This window comes from Zonotrichia albicollis, chromosome 38 (assembly GCF_047830755.1).
Source record: "Zonotrichia albicollis isolate bZonAlb1 chromosome 38, bZonAlb1.hap1, whole genome shotgun sequence".
Lineage (NCBI taxonomy): Eukaryota > Metazoa > Chordata > Aves > Passeriformes > Passerellidae > Zonotrichia > Zonotrichia albicollis.
The window spans coordinates 1,202,857-1,225,855 of NC_133856.1; the positions used below are offsets into that span (position 1 = coordinate 1,202,857).

Here is a 22,999-nt window from a genome sequence, read left to right on the forward strand (position 1 = left end):
GAGCTGAGGAGATCCTGGAGCTGAGGAGATTTGGGAGTTGAGGAGATTTGGGAGCTGAGGAGATTTGGGAGCTGAGGAGATCCCGGAGCTGAGGAGATTTGGGAGCTGAGGAGACCCCAGAGCTGAGGAGATCCCGGAGCTGAGGAGATTTGGGAGCTGAGGAGACCCCAGAGCTGAGGAGATCCTGGAGCTGAGGAGATTTGGGAGCTGAGGAGATCCAGAGCTGAGGAGATCCTGGAGCTGAGGAGATCCCAGAGCTGAGGAGATCCTGGAGCTGAGGAGATCCCGGAGCTGAGGAGATCCCGGAGCTGAGGAGATTTGGGAGCTGAGGAGATCCCAGAGCTGAGGAGATCCCGGAGCTGAGGAGATCCTGGAGCTGAGGAGATCCCGGAGCTGAGGAGATCCTGGAGCTGAGGAGATTTGGGAGCTGAGGAGATTTGGGAGCTGAGGAGATCCCGGAGCTGAGGAGATCCCAGAGCTGAGGAGATCCCGGAGCTGAGGAGATTTGGGAGCTGAGGAGATCCCGGAGCTGAGGAGATCCCGGAGCTGAGGAGATCCCACAGCTGAGGAGATTTGGGAGCTTAGGAGATTTGGGAGCTGAGGAGATCCTGAGCCAGGATGGGGTCATCTCTGAGCCGCACTGTGGAGATCCAGATCTCCAACAACACCCAGAACATCACCCTGAAGGAGCCCAGGTGAGGCTTGGGGGGCTTTGGGGGGACCCCTTGGAGTCATCTCTGGGTGAGATCTCCATCCCATGGAAGGATCAACTCCTCAGGGGTTGTTCCATCCCCTTGTGGTTCCACCAGTATCTCCCACTGATCCCACCCCATTTCTCCCCCCAGGACCTTCTTTGGCCTTGGCTACTGCTCCAAACCGCCCCTGCCAGCGTTGTTCCCTCGCACCAGTGACACCTGCCACGTCTCAGGTGACATACTAACTGGGGGCCTGTCAGGGGTCCTGGTCTACGAGTCCGAGTCCTTCACCTTGGCCATCCACTTCTCCAACCCCGTCAGCTACAACACGTTCTCCAGGGAGCTGAGCTTGGAGCTGTCCCCGGGTAAGGCCCACCCGGACAATTTGGGGACCACCTACATCCGCATGTCCAAGGGAATCTACTCCAGCTCCGGGCACGACATCAAATTTTCCCGCATCATTGTGGGCAAGAACCAGAAAACTGTCCAGGTGAGCCACGGCCCCGTCATGATGATGGCCACCATGTCCAGTGAGAGGAGATCCACCCTCAAGGTGGTGCTGGAGGAACAGAGGGGATCGGGGCATGAAGCCGAGGGAGAGGATCCCTGTCCAGGGAGACAGGTCCAGCAGAAGTGAGAACCTGTGGGACCTTCTTCGGGACATCAAAGACAGCCCTGGAAGCTCCTGGATGGCCTGAGAGCCCTGCAGACACCACCAGGAGCCCTTAGGCACCTTCAGAACCCCATAGGCATCTCTGATAACCCATAGAGGCCCATAGAACCCCATAGACACTGCTACACACCTGTAGACACCTCCAGAACCCCTAATGATGCATTTAGAATCCTAAAGACACCTAGAAAACCTTGTAGGAACATCTAGAACCCCATAAGAAGTTGTAGAACCCCACAGACACCTCTAGAACATTGTAGGCACCTCTAGAACCTTCAGCAGAACCTCAGGAGTACCAGGGGAACCTCAGAGGAACCACCAGGAGCTTCTGGACACCGCTGGACACTCATGGACATCCCAGGGTTGGGGTGTCCCACCAACTTCCACTTTGGGTCCCCCCCAGACCTCCCTCGCTCCATTTTTGCTTTGCTCAATAAAATGAGATTTTTTCTACGTTTGAGTCACAGAGTTAAAAAATCTGGGATTTGGGTTTGGGGATGTTTGGGATTTGGGGGGAATTTGGGGTCTGGAGGGGGAAGAAAAGGTTGGGGAGGGTCTGGGATTTGGGGGATGTTTGAGAACGGGGGTGCCTTGGAACTGGGGGGGATCTGGGAATGGGGAGTGTGGGATTGCAGCGGGGACAGGGAGGGAACTGGGCAGGAGAAGATCTCACGTTTCCCTCCCTTTTCCCCTCACGTTTTCCCCTTTTCCCCTTCACATTTCCCCCCATTTTCCCCTCACACTTCCCCTTTTTCCCCATCATATTTCCTGCTCTTTTTTCCCCTCAGATTTCTCACTTTTCTCCTCACAACTTCTGCCCTTTTTCCACTCACATTTCTGGCCTTTCCCCCTCACATTTCCTGGCATTTTCCTTGTTTCTTCCTATTTCCCCTCACATTTCCCTCCCTTTGATTCCCCTCACATTTCTCGCCCTTTTCTCCCCTCACGTTTCCCGCCCTTTTGTCCCCTCAGGTTTCCCTCTCTTTTTCCCCCCTCACATTTCTCACTTTCCCCCTCACATTTTCTGCTCTTTTTCTTCTCATACTTCTTGCCTTTTCCCCTCACGGTTGCCCCTGTTTTCCCCCTCACATTTCCCTCCATTTTTCCCCCTCACATGTCTCACATTTTCCCCTCACATTTTCTGGCCTTTGTCCTCTCACACTTCCTACCTTTTCCCCTCAAATTTCCTGCCATTTTTACTCATATTTTACTCCCTTTTCCTCTCACATTTTCCTGCTCTTTTCTCCCCTCACGTTTCCCGCCCTTTTCTCCCCTCACATTTTCTGCCCTTTATCCCTCACATTTTCTGCCCTTTTTCCTCTCACACTTCTGCCTTTTTCCCACTCTTTTCCTCCTCAAACTTCCCACACCTTCCCCCTGACATTTTCTCAATTTTCTCCTCTTCTCCCCATCCCTCCCCATTTCCTCCTCACGTTTCTCTCCCTTTCCCCCCTCATGTTCCCCACCATTTTCTCCCCTCACATTTCCCGCTCTTTCCCCCTCACATTTCTCATTTTCCCCTCACATTTCCTGCCGTTTTTCCTCTCACAATTCCTGCCTTTTCCCCTCACATTTCTTGTCTTTTTTATTCACGTTTTCCTCCTTTTCTCCCCTCATGTTTCCCTCCATTTTCCCCTCACGTTTCCCGCCCTTTTCTCCCCTCACGTTTCCCTCCATTTTCCCCTCACGTTTCCCGCCCTTTTCCCCTCACATTTTCCGCCCTTTATCCCTCACATTTTCTGCCCTTTTCCCCTCACATTTTCTGCCCTTTATCCCTCACATTTTCTGCCCTTTTTCCTCTCACACTTTCTGCCTTTTTCCCACTCTTTTCCCCCTCAGACTTTCCACACTTTCCCCCTCACATTTTTTCCATTTTCCCCTCTTTCCCCCATCCTTCCCCATTTCCCCCTCACGTTTCTCTCCCTTTCCCCCCTCACGTTTGCCGCCATTTTCTCCCCTCACATTTCCCACTCTTTCCCCCTCACATTTCTCATTTTCCCCGCATATTTCCTGACGTTTTTCCTCTCACATTTCCTGCCTTTTCCCGTCACATTTCTTGTCTTTTTTATTCACATTTCCCTCCCTTTCTCCCCTCACGTTTCCCTCCATTTTCCCCTCAGGTTTCCCGCCCTTTTCTCCCCTCACGTTTCCCGCCCTTTTCCCCTCACATTTTCTGCCCTTTACCCCTCACATTTCCTGCCTTTTTTCCCCTCACACTTCTGCCTTTTTCCCACTCCTTTTCCCCTCAGACTTTCCACACTTTCCCCCTCACATTTTCTCAATTTTCTCCTCTTCTCCCCATCCCTCCCCATTTCCCCCTCACATTTCTCTCCCTTTCCCCCCTCACATTTCCTGCCATTTTCTCCCCTCACATTTCCCACTCTTTCCCCCTCACATTTCTCATTTTCCCCTCACATTTTCTGCCCTTTTACCTCTCACACTTTCTGCCTTTTTCCCACTCCTTTTCCCCTCAGACTTTCCACACTTTCCCCCTCACATTTTCTCAATTTTCTCCTCTTCTCCCCATCCCTCCCCATTTCCTCCTCACGTTTCTCTGCCTTTCCCCCCTCATGTTCCCCACCATTTTCTCCCCTCACATTTCCCACTCTTTCCCCCTCACATTTCTCATTTTCCCCTCACATTTCCTGCCGTTTTTCCTCTCACACTTCCTGCCTTTTCCCCCTCACATTTCTTGTCTTTTTTATTCACGTTTCCCGCCCTTTTCTCCCCTCACGTTTCCCTCCATTTTCCCCTCACGTTTCCCGCCCTTTTCTCCCCTCATGTTTCCCTCCATTTTCCCCTCACGTTTCCCGCCCTTTTCCCCTCACATTTTCCGCCCTTTATCCCTCACATTTTCTGCCCTTTTTCCTCTCACACTTTTGCCTTTTTCCCACTCCTTTTCCCCTCAGACTTTCCACACTTTCCCCCTCACATTTTCTCAATTTTCTCCTCTTCTCCCCATCCCTCCCCATTTCCCCCTCACATTTCTCTCCCTTTCCCCCCTCACGTTTCCTGCCATTTTCTCCCCTCACATTTCCCACTCTTTCCCCCTCACATTTCTCATTTTCCCCTCACATTTTCTGCCCTTTTACCTCTCACACTTTCTGCCTTTTTCCCACTCCTTTTCCCCTCAGACTTTCCACACTTTCCCCCTCACATTTTCTCAATTTTCTCCTCTTCTCCCCATCCCTCCCCATTTCCTCCTCACGTTTCTCTGCCTTTCCCCCCTCATGTTCCCCACCATTTTCTCCCCTCACATTTCCCACTCTTTCCCCCTCACATTTCTCATTTTCCCCTCACATTTCCTGCCGTTTTTCCTCTCACACTTCCTGCCTTTTCCCCCTCACATTTCTTGTGTTTTTTATTCACGTTTCCCGCCCTTTTCTCCCCTCATGTTTCCCTCCATTTTCCCCTCACGTTCCCTCCATTTTCCCCTCACGTTTCCCGCCCTTTTCTCCCCTCACGTTTCCCGCCCTTTTCCCCTCACATTTTCTGCCCTTTTCCCCTCACATTTTCTGCCCTTTTTCCCCTCACACTTCTGCCTTTTTCCCACTCTTTTCCTCCTCAGACTTTCCACACTTTCCCCCTCACATTTTTTCCATTTTCCCCTCTTTCCCCCATCCCTCCCCATTTCCCCCTCACGTTTCTCTCCCTTTCCCCCCTCATCTTCCCCACCATTTTCTCCCCTCACATTTCCCGCTCTTTTCCCCTCACATTCCCCACCATTTCCCCCTCACATTCCCCACCCTTTTCCCTCCCTTTTGCCCCCTCACAGACACTCATTAAGAAGCTCATTAAGAAGCAGAAATGTCCCTTTAATGACAACACACCCGCACCCCCCAGGTAAGGCCTCAGCGGTGTCCCCCTCCCCAAGACCCCCTTGTGATCCCCCCATCCCTCCAGGAAGGATCCCTCAGGCACCCGATCCCACCCTGGTGGGACCCCAGACCCCCACCAAGGGCTGAATCCCACCCCAGGAGAGACCCCAGACCCCCATTAGGGGCTCAATCCCACCCCAGGAGAGACCCCAGACCCCCATTAGGGGCTCAATCCCACCCAGGAGAAACCCCAGACCCTCATTAGGGGCCAGATACCACCCTGGTGGGACCCCAGACCCCCATTAGGGGCTCAATCCTGCCCCAGAGAGGGTCCAGACCCCCATTAGGGGCCAGATCCCACCCTGGGGTGACCCAAACCCCATTAGGGTCCCAATCCCACTCCAGGAGAGACCCCAGACCCTTGTTAGGGGCTGGATCCCACCCTGGTGGGACCCCAGACCACAATTAGGGGCTCAATCCTGCCCTATAGAGGGTCCAGACCCCATTCAGGCACCAAATCCCACCCTGGTGGGACCCCAGACCCCCATTAAGGGCTGAATCCCACCCCAGGAGAGACCCCAGACCCCCATTAGGGGCTCAATCCTGCCCTATAGAGAGGATCCAGACCCCATCCAGGCACCCAATCCCACCCTGGTGGGACCCCAGACCCCCATTAGGGGCTGGATCCCACCCCACAGAGGAACCAGGATTCCCATTAGGGTTCCATTACCCAGGTCTGGTAAGAGAAATAAACCAGCTGCACCAGTTAAACTGGAGAATTAAAGCAGTTACAACTGTTACACTGGAGAATTAAATCAATTAAACCAAATTAAACTGGTGGTGGCAGAGAAATAAACCAGCTACAAGAGTTAAAGTGGAGAATTAAACCAGCTACAACTTTTAACAGTTGCTACATTTAACAACAGTTAAACTGGAGAATTAAACCAGTTATAACTGTTAAAATGGAGAATTGAACCAGTCAGACCAGGCAGAGCAATTAAAGTGGTGCTGGTAGAGAAATAAACCAGCTGTAATGGTTAAACTGGAGAATTGAACCAGTTAAACCAGTTAGACCAATTAAACTGGTGCTGGTAGAGAAATAAACCAGCTGCAATGGTTAAACTGGAGAATTAAACCAGTTAAACCAGTCCAACCAGTTCCCGGCTCCTCACGGGAGCCCAGAGCCATCTCCTGCAGGTACCTGAGCCAGGTGTGTCCCACCTGAACCCCAAGGTTTGGGGACTTCAGGGATTCTCCAAATCCAGGTGAGTTTTGGGTTCCCACCATGGATTCCGTGGCAAGGGAGGGGTTTTGAGAAGGGTGAAAGTGAAAGTTCTCGTTGTTCTCCTTATCAGGTTGATAAGGAGCAGCTGTTGGTGGCTTGGAGGAGATCCAGGAGCTGAGGTCTTGGAGATGAGGAGATCTCAGAGTTGAGGAGAACCAGGAACCGAGGAGACCCCAGAGTTGAGGAGAACCAGGAGCTGAGGAGATCCTGGAGCTGAGGAGATCCTGGAGCTGAGGAGAACCAGGAGCTGAGGAGATCCCGGACCTGAGGAGATCCAGGAGCTGAGGAGAACCAGGAACTGAGGAGATCCCAGAGCTGAGGAGATCCTGGAGCTGAGGAGATCCTGGACCAGGATGGGGTCGAGAATCAGCCGTCCTGTGGAGATCCAGGTTACCAACAACACCGAGACCATCATCCTGAGAAACCCCAAGTGAGGATGGGGGGACACCAGAGGGACCCTTGGGGTGCTGGGGGGCAGCTCTGGGTGGGATTTTCATGGTGGACTGGGATCATCTCCAGGGTTGGGATCATCTCCATGGTTGGGATCATCTCCAGGCTCTGGGATCATCTCCAGGCTCTGGGATCATCTCCAGGGTTTGGGATCATCTCCATGGTTGGGATCATCTCCATGGTTCTGATCATCTCCATGGTTGGGATCATCTCCAGGCTCTGGGATCATCTCCAGGGCTTGGGATCATCTCCAGGCTTTGGGATCATCTCCAGGCTCTGGGATCATCTCCAGGTTTGGGACCATCTCCATGGTTGGGATCATCTCCATGGTTGGGATCATCTCCAGGGTCTGGGATCATCTCCATGGTTGGGATCATCTCCATGGTTGGGATCATCTCCAGGGTCTGGGATCATCTCCAGGCTCTGGGATCATCTCCAGGGTTTGGGATCATCTCCAGGGTTGGGATCATCTCCAGGCTCTGGGATCATCTCCATGGTTGGGATCATCTCCAGGGTCTGGGATCATCTCCAGAGCTTGGGATCATCTCCAGGGCTGGGATCATCTCCATGATTGGGATCATCTCCAGGGCTGGGATCATCTCCAGGGTTTGGGATCATCTCCAGGCTCTGGGATCATCTCCAGGCTCTGGGATCATCTCCAGGTTTGGGATCATCTCCAGGGTTGGGATCATCTCCAGGGTTGGGATCATCTCCAGGGTTGGGATCATCTCCAGGCTCTGGGATCATCTCCAGGGCTGGGATCATCTCCAGGGTTTGGGATCATCTCCAGGCTCTGGGATCATCTCCAGGGTCTGGGATCATCTCCATGGTTGGGATCATCTCCAGGCTCTGGGATCATCTCCAGGGTTGGGATCATCTCCAGGCTCTGGGATCATCTCCAGGCTCTGGGATCATCTCCAGGTTTGGGATCATCTCCATGGTTGGGATCATCTCCATGGTTGGGATCATCTCCATGGTCTGGGATCATATCCATGGTTCTGATCATCTCCATGGTTTGGATCATCTCCAGGCTCTGGGATCATCTCCAGGGCTTGGGATCATCTCCAGGGTTGGGATCATCTCCAGGGTTTGGGATCATCTCCAGGGTTGGGATCATCTCCAGGGTTGGGATCATCTCCAGGGTTTGGGATCATCTCCAGGCTCTGGGATCATCTCCAGGCTCTGGGATCATCTCCAGGGTTTGGGATCATCTCCAGGTCTGGCATCATCTCCATGGCTGGGATCCTCATGGTGGACTGGGATGTTCTCCAGAGCTTGGGATCACCTCCAGGGTTGGGATCATCTCCATGGTTGGGATCATCTCCAGGCTCTGGGATCATCTCCAGGGTTGGGATCATCTCCAGGCTCTGGGATCATCTCCAGGTCTGGGATGTTCTCCAGAGCTTGGGATCGTCTCCAGGGCTGGGATCATCTCCAGGGTTGGGATCATCTCCAGGGCTGGGATCATCTCCAGGGTTGGGATCATCTCCAGGGCTGGGATCATCTCCATGGTTGGGATCATCTCCAGGGGTTGGGATCATCTCCAGGGCTGGGATCATCTCCAGGCTCTGGGATCATCTCCAGGGTTGGGATCATCTCCATGGTTGGGATCATCTCCAGGGTTGGGATCATCTCCAGGCTCTGGGATCATCTCCATGGTTGGGATCATCTCCAGGGTTGGGATCATCTCCAGGCTCTGGGATCATCTCCATGGTTGGGATCATCTCCAGGATTTGGGATCATCTCCAAGGGTTGGGATCATCTCCATGGTTGGGATCATCTCCAGGGTTGGGACCATCTCCATGGTCTGGGATCATCTCCACGTTCTGGGATCATCTCCAGGGCTTGGGATCATCTCCATGGTTGGGATCATCTCCAGGCCCTGGGATCATCTCCATGGTTGGGATCATCTCCAGGAGTTGGGATCATCTCCAGGCTCTGGGATCATCTCCAGGGCTGGGATCATCTCCAGAGTTTGGGATCATTTCCTGCTCTGGGATCATCTCCAGAGTTTGTGATCATCTCCAGGCTCTGGGATCATCTCCAGGGTTTGGGATCATCTCCAGGGTTGGGATCATCTCCAGAGCTTGGGATCATCTCCAGGGTTTGGGATCATCTCCATGGTTGGGATCATCTCCAGGGTTGGGATCATCTCCATGGTTGGGATCATCTCCATGGTTGGGATCATCTCCAGGCTCTGGGATCATCTCCAGGTCTGGGATCATCTCCAGGTTTGGGATCATCTCCAGGATTTGGGATCATCTCCAAGGGTTGGGATCATCTCCAGGGTTGGGATCATATCCATGGTTCTGATCATCTCCAGAGTTTGGGATCATCTCCAGGTCTGGGATCATCTCCAGGTTTGGGATCATCTCCAGGATTTGGGATCATCTCCAGGGCTGGGATCATCTCCATGGTTGGGATCATCTCTGGGTGTGGGATCATCTCTGGGCTCTGGGATCATCTCCAGGGGTTGGGATCATCTCCATGGTTGGGATCATCTCCAGGCTCTGGGATCATCTCCAGGCTCTGGGATCATCTCCAGGCTCTGGGATCATCTCCAGGGTTTGGGATCATCTCCAGGCTCTGGGATCATCTCCAGGGCTTGGGATCATCTCCAGGGTTGGGATCATCTCCAGGCTTTGGGATCATCTCCATGGTTTGGGATCATCTCCAGGTTTGGACTCATCTCCAGGGCTGGGATCTTCTCCAGAGCTTGGGATCACCTCCAGGGTTGGGACCATCTCCAGGCTCTGGGATCATCTCCAGGCTCTGGGATCATCTCCATGGTTGGGATCATCTCCATGGTTGGGATCATCTCCAGTGCCTGAGGTCATCTCCAGGGTTGGGATCATCTCCATGGTTGGGATCATCTCCAAGGGTTGGGATCATCTCCAAGGTTGGGATCATCTCCAGGGTTGGGATCATCTCCAGGGTTTGGGATCATCTCCAGGGTTGGGATCATCTCCAGGCTTTGGATCATCTCCATGATTGGGATCATCTCCATGGGTTGGGATCATCTCCAGGCTCTGGGATCATCTCCATGATTGGGATCATCTCCATGATTGGGATCATCTCCAGGCTCTGGGATCATCTCCAGGGGCTGGGATCATCTCCATGGTTGGGATCATCTCCAGGCTCTGGGATCATCTCCATGGTTGGGATCATCTCCATGGTTGGGATCATCTCCAGTGCCTGAGGTCATCTCCAGGGTTGGGATCATCTCCATGGTTGGGATCATCTCCAAGGGTTGGGATCATCTCCAAGGTTGGGATCATCTCCATGGTTGGGATCATCTCCAGGGTTTGGGATCATCTCCAGGGTTGGGATCATCTCCAGGCCTTGGGATCATCTCCAGGGTTTGGGATCATCTCCAGGGTTGGGATCATCTCCAGGCCTTGGGATCATCTCCATGATTGGGATCATCTCCAGGGTTGGGATCATCTCCAGGGTTGGGATCATCTCCATGGTTGGGATCATCTCCAGGCCTTGGGATCATCTCCATGATTGGGATCATCTCCATGGCTGGGATCATCTCCAGGGTTGGGATCATCTCCAGGGCTGAGATCATCTCCAGGTTTGGGATCATCTCCAGGCTCTGGGATCATCTCCAGGCTCTGGGATCATCTCCAGGGCTGGGATCATCTCCATGGTTGGGATCATCTCCAGTGCCTGAGGTCATCTCCATGGTTGGGATCATCTCCAGCGTTGGGATCATCTCCAGGCTCTGGGATCATCTCCAGGCTCTGGGATCATCTCCAGGGTTGGGATCATCTTCATGGTTGGGATCATCTCCATGGTTGGGATCATCTCCAGGGTTTGGGATCATCTCCAGGCTCTGGTATCATCTCCAGGTTTGGGATCATATCCATGGTTCTGATCATCTCCAGAGTTTGGGATCATCTCCAGGTCTGGGATCATCTCCATGGTCTGGGATCATCTCCAGGGCTGGGATCCTCATGGTGGACTGGGATGTTCTCCAGAGCTTGGGATCACCTCCATGGTTGGGATCATCTCCAGGTTCTGGGATCATCTCCAGGCTCTGGGATCATCTCCAGGCTCTGGGATCATCTCCACGTCCCATCTCCTCCCTATGTTCCCAGCAGATCCTGGTGGTGGTGGGACCACCTCCACCTTCTCCCCACCTCACCCCACACCTTCTCCTCTCCAGGACCTACTTCTACAGCGGCCGCACCCTCTGTGCCCCCCACGGCCTGGTGCCACCGTGCTCCTCCACCGTCTGCAAGTTCACCAACCGCTGCTTCTTCTGGGGCTGCAACGGCGTCCTGGCCTTCGAGGCCGAGACCTTCACCTTCGCCGTCTTCTTCTCCAACCCCATCGACCGCAACCGCTTCTCGGTGCTCACCGGCCTCGAGCTGTCCCTCGACAAGGTCCACAAGGGCGACCTGCGGTCGGCCTACCGCCGCATGGTCAGGAGCTCGCGGCGCTCCCCGGCCAAGAGCCCGGTGCTGCCGTGCGTGGTGCTCAAGGAGAACCAGCGCAAGGTCCAGCTGAGCCACGGCGCCGTCACCGTGGCCGCCAGCCTGGCCCGCGGCGGCAGCGCCGTCATCAAGGTGGAGGTGATGGAGCGCAGGAACTCGGGCGTGGCCAGCGGCCTGGGGCTCCAGGTGGAGCACGACAGGCCCAGGAGGAAGGAGAACGTGCAGGGGCCTTGCGGGAACCCCAGGAGCTGAAAAGGGGGGCTTGGGCTGGGAAAGCTTGAGGAGAAACCTGCCAGGAACCCGTGGGTGAATCTGGAATGCTGCAGGCAGCTCTAGAACCCCGTAAGAACCTCTAGAACCCCATGGAGACCATCTGGGACCCCATGGAGACCATCTGGGACCCCCGTAGAGATCATCTGGAACCCTGCAGACACTTCTAGAACCCCATAGAGACCCTTAGAACCCCACAGACACCTCTGGAACCCCATGGAGACCATCTGGAACCCTGCAGACACTTCTAGAACCCATAGAGACCCCATAGACACCTCTAGAACCTCATAGAGACCATCAGGAACCCCATAGACACCTCTAGAACCCCATAGAGGCCCTTAGAACCCCATAGAGATCCCATAGGCACCTCTAGAACCCCATTCAGACCCCATAGACACCTCTAGAATCCCCATAGAGACACTTAAGAACCCCATAGACACCTCTAGAACCCCATGAAGAACCCCAAGAACCCCATGGACACTTCTAGAACCTCACAGACACCCTCTAGAACCCCATAGAGACCCCCTAGAACCTTGTTGGCACATCTAGAACCCCATAGAGACCCTTAGAACTCCATAGAGACCCCCTAGAACCCCACAGACACCTCTAGAACCTTGTTGGCACATCTAGAACCCCACTGTCACCCCCAGAACCCCATAAGCACCTCTAATAACCCATGGAGACCCCTGAAAACCCAACAGACACTTCTAGAACCCCACAAGCACCTGTGGACACCTCCAGAAACCCTCAAACACCTCTAGAACCCTGCAGACACTCCAGAAGATCCTTCAGCAGAACTTCGTGGGCACCAGGAGAACCTGGAGGGGACCACCAGGAGCTTCTGGACACCGCTGGAGCCTCATGGACACCCACCCAATTTGGGGTGCCCCCACCCCAACCTCCCTCCCACCATTTTTGCTTTGCTCAATAAAATGGGATATTCCCCATTTTTGAGTTAAAAAATCTGGGATTTGGGGGGAATTTGAGGGAATTTGGGGTCTGGAGGGGGAAGAAAAGGTTGGGGAGGGTCTGGGATTTGGGGGATGTTTGAGAACGGGGGTGCCTTGGAACTGGGCAGGAGAAGATCTCACGTTTCCCTCCCTTTTTCCCCTTTTCCCCTCACATTTCCTGGATTTTTTACTCATTTTTTCCTCTTTTTTTCTCTCACATTTTCTGCCCTTTTTTCTCCTCACACTTCCTGCTTCTTTTCCCCTCTCATTTCCTGGATTTTTTCCTCATTTTTCTTCCCTTTTCCCCCTCACATTTCCCCCCTCAGACTTTCTACATTTTCCCCTTCACATTTTCTCCATTTTCTCCTCTTTTCCTCTCACCCTCCCCTTTCCCCCCTCACGTTTCCCGCCATTTTCTCCCCTCACATTTCCCGCTCTTTTCCCTTCACATTTCTCACTTTTCCCCCTCACAATTTCAGCCCTTTTTCCTCTCACACTTCCTACCTTTTCCCCTCACATTTCCTGGATTTTTTACTCATATTTTCCTCCCTTTTCCTCTCACATTTTCCGCCATTTTCTCCCCTCACGTTTCCCGCCCTTTTCTCCCCTCACATTTCTCACTTTTCCCCTCACATTTTCTGCCCTTTTTCCTCTCACACTTCCTGCCTTTCCCCCTTACATTTCCTGGATTTTTTTCCTCATGTTTTCCTCTATTTTCTACCTCACGTTTCCCTCCCTTTTCCCCCCCTCACATTTCCCCCCATTTTCCCCTCATTTTTCCCTTTTCTCCCTCACATTTCCCTCCCTTTTCTCCCCTCAGGTTTCCCTCCCTTTCCCCCTCACATTTCTCACTTTTCCCCTCACATTTTCTGCCCTTTTCCCTCTCTCATTTCCTCACTTTCCCCCTCACATTTCCCTCCCTTTCTCCCCTCACGTTTCCATTTTCCCCTCACATTTTCCGCCATTTTCTCCCCTCACGTTTTCCGCCATTTTCCCCCCTCACATTTTTCCCCTTTTCCCCTCACAATTTCTGCCCTTTCCCCCTCACATTTCCCTCCCTTTTCTCCCCTCACGTTTCCATTTTCCCCTCACATTTCCCGCCCTTTTTCTCCCCTCACGTTTTCCACCATTTTCCCCCCTCACATTTTTCCCCTTTTCCCCTCACATTTCTCACTTTTCCCCCTCACAATTTCTGCCCTTTTTCCTCTCACACTTCCTGAATTTCCCCTCATGTTTCCTGGATTTTTTTTCCTTGTGTTTTCCTCCCTTTCCCCCTCACATTTCCCTCCTTTTTGTCCCCTCATGTTTCCCGCCATTTTCCCCCCTCACATTTTCCGCCATTTTCTCCCCTCACGTTTCCCGCCATTTTTCCCCCCTCACCTTTTCCACTTTTCCCCTCACATTTTCTGCCCTTTCCCCCTCACATTTCTCATTTTCCCCCCTCACATTTCTCTCCCTTTTCTCCCCTCACGTTTCCCAATTTTCCCCTCACATTTTCTGCCCTTTTTATTCTTACAATTCCTGCCTTTTCTCCTGTCCATTTCCATTCTCCATTGTAAATGGTGTAACTGGTTTATTTCTCTACCAGAACCGGTTTAACTGGTTTAACTGGTTAAATTATCCAGCATAACTGGTGTAACTGGTTTATTTCTCTTCCAGAACTGCTTTAACCGGACTAACCCCAAAATTCCTAATTTTTGGCCCTCCCAGACCCCAAAATTTCCAATTTTTCCCCAAAAAATCCCAATTTTTGACCACGTGGATGAAGTGCAAAAATTCCTTTTATTCAACAAAGCCAAAGAAAAAACAAAAGGGGGGAGGGGCCCAAAAATTGGGATTTTTTAAAGGATTTTTTAATGTGGATTTTTTTGGGTTTTTTTTGAGGTTTTTTTGGGTTTTTTTAAGGAGATTTTGGGATTTTTTTTGGGGTCTCCCCAAATTTTGGGGGTCTCCCCCCTCCATCATTTTGGGGGGTCCCTTTGTGGTTTTTGGGGTGATTTGGGGGGATTTTTTGGGTTTTTTTTCAGGGAATTTTTTGGGGTTTTTAATGGGATTTTTTCAGATTTTTGGGGTTTTTTTGGGGTTCTCACCCCAAATTTTGGGGTCCCCACGGGGATTTGGGGGTCCCCCCTAGATGAGGTCCATCAGGATGTTCTCCTCCATCACCTGAAGGTTCTCAGACCCCTGATTTTGGGTGATTTTCATGGGTTTTGGGGCATTTTTAAGGTTTTTTTAATGGGATTTTTTTGGGTTCTCACCCCAAATTTCGGGGTCCCCAGCCCATTTTGGGGGTCCCCCCTAGATGAGGTCCATCAGGATGTTCTCCTCCATCACCTGAGGGTTCTCAGACCCCTGATTTGGGTGATTTTTGTGATTTTTTGAGTATTTTTAAGGGTTTTTAATGGATTTTTTTTGGATTTTTTGGGGGTTTTTGGGGTTCTCACCCCAAATTTCGGGGTCCCCAGCCCATTTTGGGGGTCCCCCCTAGATGAGGTCCATCAGGATGTTCTCCTCCATCACCTGAGGGTTCTCAGACCCCTGATTTTGGGCGATTTTCATGGATTTTGGGGCATTTTTAAGGTTTTTTAATGGGATTTTTTCAGATTTTTTGGGGGTTTTTGGGGTTCTCACCCCAAATTTCGGGGTCCCCACGCGGATTTGGGGGTCCCCCCTAGATGAGGTCCATCAGGATGTTCTCCTCCATCACCTGAGGGCTCTCAGACCCCTCATTTGAGCGATTTCTGTGATTTTAGGGCGAATTTTTGTGATTTTTATGAATTTTTAAGGATTTTTTTGGGGTTTTTGGGGTTCTCACCCCAAATTTCGGGGTCCCCATGGGGATTTGGGGGTCCCCCTAGATGAGGTCCATCAGGATGTTCTCCTCCATCACCTGAGGGTTCTCAGACCCCTGATTTGAGCGATTTCTGTGATTTTTGGGGCGAATTTTTGTGGTATTTATGAATTTTTAAGGATTTTTTTCGGCGTTTTTGGGGTTCTCACCCCAAATTTCGGGGTCCCCACCCGGATTTTGGGGGTCCCCCCTAGATGAGGTCCATCAGGATGTTCTCCTCCATCACCTGAGGGCTCTCAGATCCCTGATTTGTGTGATTTTTGTGATTTTTTTGAAAATTTTCAAGGTTTTTTAATGGATTTTTTTTTTATTTTTTGGGGGTTTTTGGGGTTCTCACCCCAAATTTCGGGGTCCCCAGCCCATTTTGGGGGTCCCCCCTAGATGAGGTCCATCAGGATGTTCTCCTCCATCACCTGAGGGTTCTCAGACCCCTGATTTTGGGCGATTTTCATGGATTTTGGGGCATTTTTAAGGTTTTTTAATGGGATTTTTTCAGATTTTTTGGGCGTTTCTGGGGTTCTCACCCCAAATTTCGGGGTCCCCATGGGGATTTGGGGGTCCCCCCTAGATGAGGTCCATCAGGATGTTCTCCTCCATCACCTGAGGGTTCTCAGACCCCTCATTTGGGTGATTTTTTGAGTATTTTGAAGGTTTTTTAATGGGATTTTTTCAGATTTTTTTCGGGTTTTTTTGGGTTCTCACCCCAAATTTCGGGGTCCCCTCAGGGATTTGGGGGTCCCCCCTAGATGAGGTCCATCAGGATGTTCTCCTCCATCACCTGAGGGTTCTCAGACCCCTGATTTTGGGCGATTTTCATGGATTTTTGGGGTGAATTTTTGTGATTTTTATGAATTTTTATGGATTTTTTTCGGGTTTTTTTGGGTTCTCACCCCAAATTTTGGGGTCCCCAGCCCATTTTGGGGGTCCCCCCTAGATGAGGTCCATCAGGATGTTCTCCTCCATCACCTGAGGGTTCTCAGACCCCTGATTCGGGTGATCCCTGTGAGTTTTTGGGGTGATTTTGGGGTATTTTGAGGGTTTTTAATGGGATTTTTTTGGGGTTTTTTGGGGTTCTCACCCCAAATTTCGGGGTCCCCTCGGGATTTGGGGGGTCCCCCCTAGATGAGGTCCATCAGGATGTTCTCCTCCATCACCTGAGGGTTCTCAGACCCCTGATTTTGTGCGATTTTTGTGATATTTTGAAGGTTTTTTAATGGATTTTTTTGGATTTTTTTGGGTTTTTGGGGTTCTCACCCCAAATTTTGGGGTCCCCAGCCCATTTTGGGGGTCCCCCCTAGATGAGGTCCATCAGGATGTTCTCCTCCATCACCTGAAGGTTCTCAGACCCCTCATTTGGTGATTTCTGTGATTTTTGGGGTGATTTTGGGGTATTTTGAGGGCTTTTAATGGGATTTTTTTGGGGTTTTTGGGGTTCTCACCCCAAATTTCGGGTCTCCACGTGGATTTGGGGTCCCCCCTAGATGAGGTCCATCAGGATGTTCTCCTCCATCACCTGAGGGTTCTCAGACCCCTCATTTGGGTGATTTTTTGAGTATTTTCAAGGTTTTTTAATGGATTTTTTTCGGATTTTTTGGGGGTTTTTTGGGTTCTCACCCCAAATTTCGGGGTCCCCAGCCCATTTTGGGGTCCCCCCTAGATGAGGTCCATCAGGATGTTCTCCTCCATCACCTGAAAGGTTCTCAGACCCCTCATTTGAGCGATTTCTGTGATTTTTGGGGCGAATTTTTGTGATTTTTATGAATTTTTATGGATTTTTTTCGGGTTTTTTTGGGTTCTCACCCCAAATTTCGGGGTCCCCAGCCCATTTTGGGGGTCCCCCCTAGATGAGGTCCATCAGGATGTCCTCCTCCATCACGCTGGGGGTCTGCACGGGCTGGAGCCCCCCCGGCTGGACGGGACCCCTGGGGCCGGGGGGGGGGCAGCAGCATCTGCCCTAAGGGGAGGGGGGAGGGGAGAGGGGTCAGGGGGGGACCCCAAAATCACCCCAAATTCACCTGGGGGTGGGTTTTGGGGTCCTCAGGAAAATTTCGGGGTCCCAGGTTGGATTTTGGGGTCCCAGGGGTGGTTTAGGGGGAAATTTGGGGGTCCTGGAGTGGTTCTGGGGGTCCCAGGGTTGGGTTTTGGGGAGATTTTGGGGTTCCTGGAGTGGATTTGGGGGTCCCAGGGTTGGATTTTGGGGGTTCCAATAAAATTTTAGGATTCCAGCTTTAGGTTTTGGGGGGTCCCAGTAAAATTTTGGGATCCCAGGGTTGGGTTTTGGGGAGAATTTGGGGTCCCAGGGGGAAATTTGGGGTTCCTGGAGTGGTTTTGGGGTCCCAGGTTTGGGTTTTGGGGGTCCCAGGGTTGGATTTTGGGATCCCAGTAAAATTTGGGGTCCCAGGTTGTGTTTAGGGGTCATTTTGGGGTCCCAGGGGTGGATTTTGGGGTGATCTGGGGGTCCTGGAGTGGTTCTGGGGGTCCCAGGGTTGGGGTTTGGGGAGATTTTGGGGTCCTCAGTAAAATTTTGGGGTTCCAGGGGGTGGGTTTTGGGATCCAGGGGAGAATTTGGGGTTCCGGGAGTGGTTTTAGGGGGTCCCGGTGAAATTTTGGGGTCCCAGGGTTGGGTTTTGGGGAGATTTTGGGGTCCCAGGGGGAAATTTGGGGTTCCTGAAATGGTTTTGGGGGTCCCGGTAAAATTTTGGGGTTCCAGGGTTGGGTTTTGGGGGTCCCAGTAAAATTTTGGGGTCCCAGGGTTGGGTTTTGAGGAGATTTTGGGGACCCAGGGGAGAATTTGGGGTTCCTGGAGTGGTTTTGGGGGTCCCAGTAAAATTTTGGGGTCCCAGGGTTGGGTTTTGGGGGTCCCAGTAAAATTTTGGGGTTCCAGGTTTGGGTTTTGGGGAAGTTCTGGGGTCCCAGGGGGAAATTTGGGGTTCCTGGAGTGGTTTTGGGGGTCCCAGGGTTGGGGTTTGGGGAGATTTTGGGGACCCAGAGGAGAATTTGGGGATCCTGGAGTGGTTTTGGGGGCCCCAGTAAAATTTTGGGGTCCCAGAGGTGATTTTGGGGTTCCCATCAGATTTTTTGTGATTCCCAACAGATTTATGGTGGTTTTTTTTTTTTTTGGGTGGATTTTTTGAGGTTCCCATCAAATTTTTAGGGTGTATTTTTGTGATTCCCCCCCATATTTTTAGGGTATTTTTAGGGGTATTTTTTCATAATTCCCACCCAATTTTTAGGGTATTTTTAGGGGTATTTTTTCATAATTCCCACCCAATTTTTAGGGTATTTTTAGGGGATTTTTCAGACTTTTTTAGGGGTTTTTTTGGGGTATATTTTTTCATGATTCCCACCCAATTTTTAGGGTATTTTTAGGGTATTTTTGGACTTTTTTAGGGTATTTTTCTTCATGATTCCAACCCAATTTTTAGGGTGCATTTTTGTGATCCCCCCCATATTTTTAAGGTATTTTTAGAGTATTTTTTGGACTTTTTTAGGATTTTTTGGGGGTACTTTTTTTTCTTGATTTCCACCCAATTTTAAGGTGTATTTTTGTGATCCCCCCCATATTTTCAGGGTACTTTTAGGACTTTTTTTGGGATTTTTTGGGGTTTTTTTGGTGCATTTTTTTTCATGATTCCCACCCAATTTTAAGGGTGTATTTTTGTCATCCCCCTGATATTTTTAGGGTATTTTTTTTCATGGTTCCCACCCAATTTTTAGGGTGTATTTTTGTGATCCCCCCTTTTAGCGTATTTTTAGGGTATTTTTAGGGACTTTTTAGGGTATTTTTCAGACTTTTTAAGGGGGTTTTTTGGGGTATTTTTTTTCATGATTCCCACCCAGTTTTTAGGGTGTATTTTTGTGATCCCCCCCCATATTTTTAGGGTATTTTTTAGGGGTATTTTTTTTCATGATTCCCACCCAATTTTTAGGGTGTATTTTTGTGATTCCCCCCCATATTTTTAGGGCATTTTTCGAGTATTTTTAGGGTATTTTTAGGACTTTTTGGGGGGGTTTTGGGGGTTTTTTTGGGGTATTTTTTTTCATGATTCCCACCCAATTTTTAGGGCATTTTTTGGACTTTTTTAGGGGTATTTTTTTCATGATTCCCACCCAATTTTTAGGGTATTTTTAGGGTATTTTTAGGACTTTTTTAGGACTTTTTTAGGGTATTTTTTCATGATTCCCACCCAATTTTTAGGGTGTATTTTTGTGATCCCCCCCCATATTTTTAGGGTATTTTTTAGGGGTATTTTTTTTCATGATTCCCACCCAATTTTAGGGTGTATTTTTGTGATCCCCCCCATATTTTTAGGGTATTTTTAGGATATTTTTAGAGTATTTTTAGGGTATTTTTAGGACTTTTTTGGGGGGTTTTTGGGTTTTTTTGGGGTATTTTTTTCATGATTCCCACCCAATTTTTAGGATATTTTTAGGGTATTTTTAGGGTATTTTTGGGGTATTTTTGGGGTTTTTGGGGGTTTTTCACTCACCTGGGATGGCCGCTCGCGGCGCCCCCATCTGGCCCGGCCAGGGCTGCCCCGGGGGGGGGTGCAGGAGGGGCAATTGCCCCCCCCCGCCCCCCAGGGCCTGGTGGGGAGGGGGCAACAAAGCCTGGGGGGGCTGGGGGGGGCCCGGGGGGGGCTGCAGGTGATGGAGGGGCTGAGCCGGGGGGGGGGACCCCGCCCTGAGGCTGTGGGGGGACAGGGGGGGGTCAGGGGGGCGCCCCAGAAATGGGAAATGCCAGCCCGGACCCCCCCCGCCCCCCCCCCCAAAAAATGGGAAATGCCAGCCCGGACCCCCCCCCCCCCCCCAAAATGGGAAATGCCAGCCCGGACGCCCCCCCCCCCCCCCCCCCCCCCCCAAAAATGGGAAATGCCAGCCCGGCCCCCCCCCCCAAAAATGGAAGTTTCCATGCTGAAAATGAAAATTCCCAGCCCAAAAATGGGAAATGCCAGCCCGGACCCCCCCCCGCCCCCCAAAAATGGGAAATGCCAGCCCGGACCCCCCCCCCCCCCCGAAAAAAATGGAAGTTTCCACGCTGAAAATGAAAATTTCTGTCCTGAAAATGGAAATTCCCAGCCCAAAAATGGGAAATGCCAGCCCGGACCCCCCCCCAACAAAAAATGGAAATTCCCATCCTAAAAATGAAAACTCCCAGCCCAAAAATGGGAAATGCCAGCCCGGACCCCCCCCCTCCCCAAAAATGGAAGTTTCCATGCTGAAAATGAAAATTCCCAGCCCAAAAATGGGAAATGCCGGCCCGGACCCCCCCCCTCCCCAAAAATGGGAAATGCCAACCCGGACCCCCCCCCCCAAAAAAAAATGGTAGTTTCCATGCTGAAAATGAAAATTCCCACCCTAAAAATGAAAATTTCCAGCCCAGAAAATGAAAATTCCCAACCCAAAAATGAAAATTTCTGTCCCAAAAATGAAAATTCCCATCCCAGACTCCCCCCAAAACCAAGAATTCCCATCCTAAAAATGAAAATTCCCAGCCCAAAAATGGGAAATGCCAGCCCGGATCCCCCCCCCCAAAAATGGAAGTTTCCATGCTGAAAATGGAAATTCCCACCCCAAAAATGGGAAATGCCAGCCCAGACCCCCCCCCCCCACAAAAAATGGAAATTTCCATGCTGAAAAGGAAAATTTCTGTCCTGAAAATGAAAATTCCCAGCCCAAAAAGGAAAATTCCCTGCCCAAAAACGAAAATTCCCAGCCCAGACCCCCCAAAACAAAAAATTCCCATCCTAAAAATGAAAATTCCCAGCCCAAAAATGGGAAATGCCAGCCCAAAAATGAAAATTCCCATCCCAAAAATGGGAAATGCCAGCCCGGACCCCCCTCCCAAACAAAAAATGGAAATTTCCATGCTGAAAATGAAAATTTCTGTCCTAAAAAAGGAAAATTCCCAGCCCAAAAATGGGAAATGCCAGCCCAAAAATGAAAATTTCTGTCCTAAAAAGGAAAATTCCCATCCCAAAAATGAAAATTTCTGTCCCAAAAATGAAAATTCCCAGCCCAAAAATGAAAATTTCTGTCCTAAAAATGAAAATTCCCAGCCCAAAAATGGGAAATGCCATCCCAAAAATGAAAATTCCCAGCCCAAAAATGAAAATTCCCAGCCCAGACCCCCCCAAAAAATGAAAATTCCCAGCCCAAAAATGAAAATTCCCAGCCCAAAAATAAAAATCCCCAGCCCAGAGCCCCCCAAAAATGAAAATTCCTGTCCCAGACTAACCTAATAATGGAAATTCCTCTCCCAGAGAACCCCAAAAACGAAAATTCCTGTCCAGATCCCCCCTTAAAATCTTCACTTCCTCCCCCCAAAATTCCTCCAGAAAATCCAAAAAAAAATTCCTCAAAAAATCCCAAAATATTCCTCCCAAAATTCCCCAAATATTCCTCCAAAAATCCCCCAAAAATTCAAAAAATTCCACCAAAAATTTCTCCCAAAAATCCCCAAAAACTCCTCAAAAAATCCCCAAAAAAATCCTCAAAAAAATCCCCCGAAATTTCTCAAAAAAATCCCAAAATCCTCCAAAAAATCCCAAAAATTGCTCCAAAAAAACCCCCCAAAAATTTCTCCCAAACCCCTCCAATTTTTAGGGCTCCCCAGAAAAATTCCAGCCCCAAATTCCTCCAGAAAATCCCCAAAATCCCAATTTTTAGAGCCTCTCAAAATCCAATTTGTCTCATTCAATAAATTATCTTGTGGGATGGGGGGTCCCTGATTTTTAGGGGTCAATCTCAAATTTTTGGGAATTTTTGAGGTTTTTTAGGGGTTTTTTGGGAATTTTTTTTGTTTGTTTTTTGGGGTTTTTTGGAGTATTCATTTTGAAATTTTTTTGGAATGTTTGGGGTTTTTTGGAGCTAGTTTTGGAAATTTTTTGGGTCATTTTTGGGATATTTTTGGGGTTTTTTTGAGAATTTCTTGGGGGATTTTTGAGGGGATTAATTTTAATTTTTGGGAATTTTTGGGGATTTTTTTTTATTTTTGGGGTTTTTTTGGGATTTTTTTTCGGGGATTTTTCAGGGATTTTTGGGGGATTTTTTGGAGGATTAATTTTAATTTTGGGGGGATTTTTTGGGGGTTTTTTGGAGGAATAATTTTAATTTTTTGGGGATTTTTTTGGGGATTTTTTGGAGGATTAATTTTAATTTTGGGGGGATTTTTTTGGAAAATTAATTTTAATTTTTTGGGGATTTTTTGTGATTTTTTTGGGGGTTCACTCACCGGCTGCTGGCTGAGCAGGAGGCTCCGAAGTTGGGGGTTGGCCCCCGGATTTTGGGGAAAATCTCAATTTTTTTGGGATTTTTTTGGAGGCTTTTTGGGTTTTTCTTGGGGGACTTTTTTGGGATTTTAGGGTTTTTTTTAGGATTTTTTCCAGCAATTTTTCAGGGTTTTTTGGGGGATTTTTTGGGAGGAATAATTTTAATTTTTTGGGGATTTTTTGGGTTTCTTTGGGGGATTTCTTGGAGGAATAATTTTAATTTTTTGGGGGTTTTTTGGGGATTTTTTGAGGAATAATTTTAATTTTTGGGGATTTTTTTGGGGTTTTTTGGAGGAA

General features: G+C 50.0%; 1 protein-coding gene across 1 annotated transcript in view; it reads right to left on the bottom strand.

Moving 5' to 3' along the window:
• Positions 1-17,201: 17,201 nt before the first annotated feature.
• The window catches only part of LOC141726683 (mediator of RNA polymerase II transcription subunit 25-like), a gene marked incomplete at its 5' end in the record, with an annotated part of 34,332 nt that continues 28,534 nt past the window's right edge, over positions 17,202-22,999 (bottom strand). The window contains 4 exon segments of the mRNA XM_074531652.1: positions 17,202-17,382; positions 18,939-18,946; positions 19,922-20,087; positions 20,089-20,121. Of these exon segments, the coding sequence (XP_074387753.1) occupies positions 17,272-17,382; positions 18,939-18,946; positions 19,922-20,087; positions 20,089-20,121 (318 nt within the window).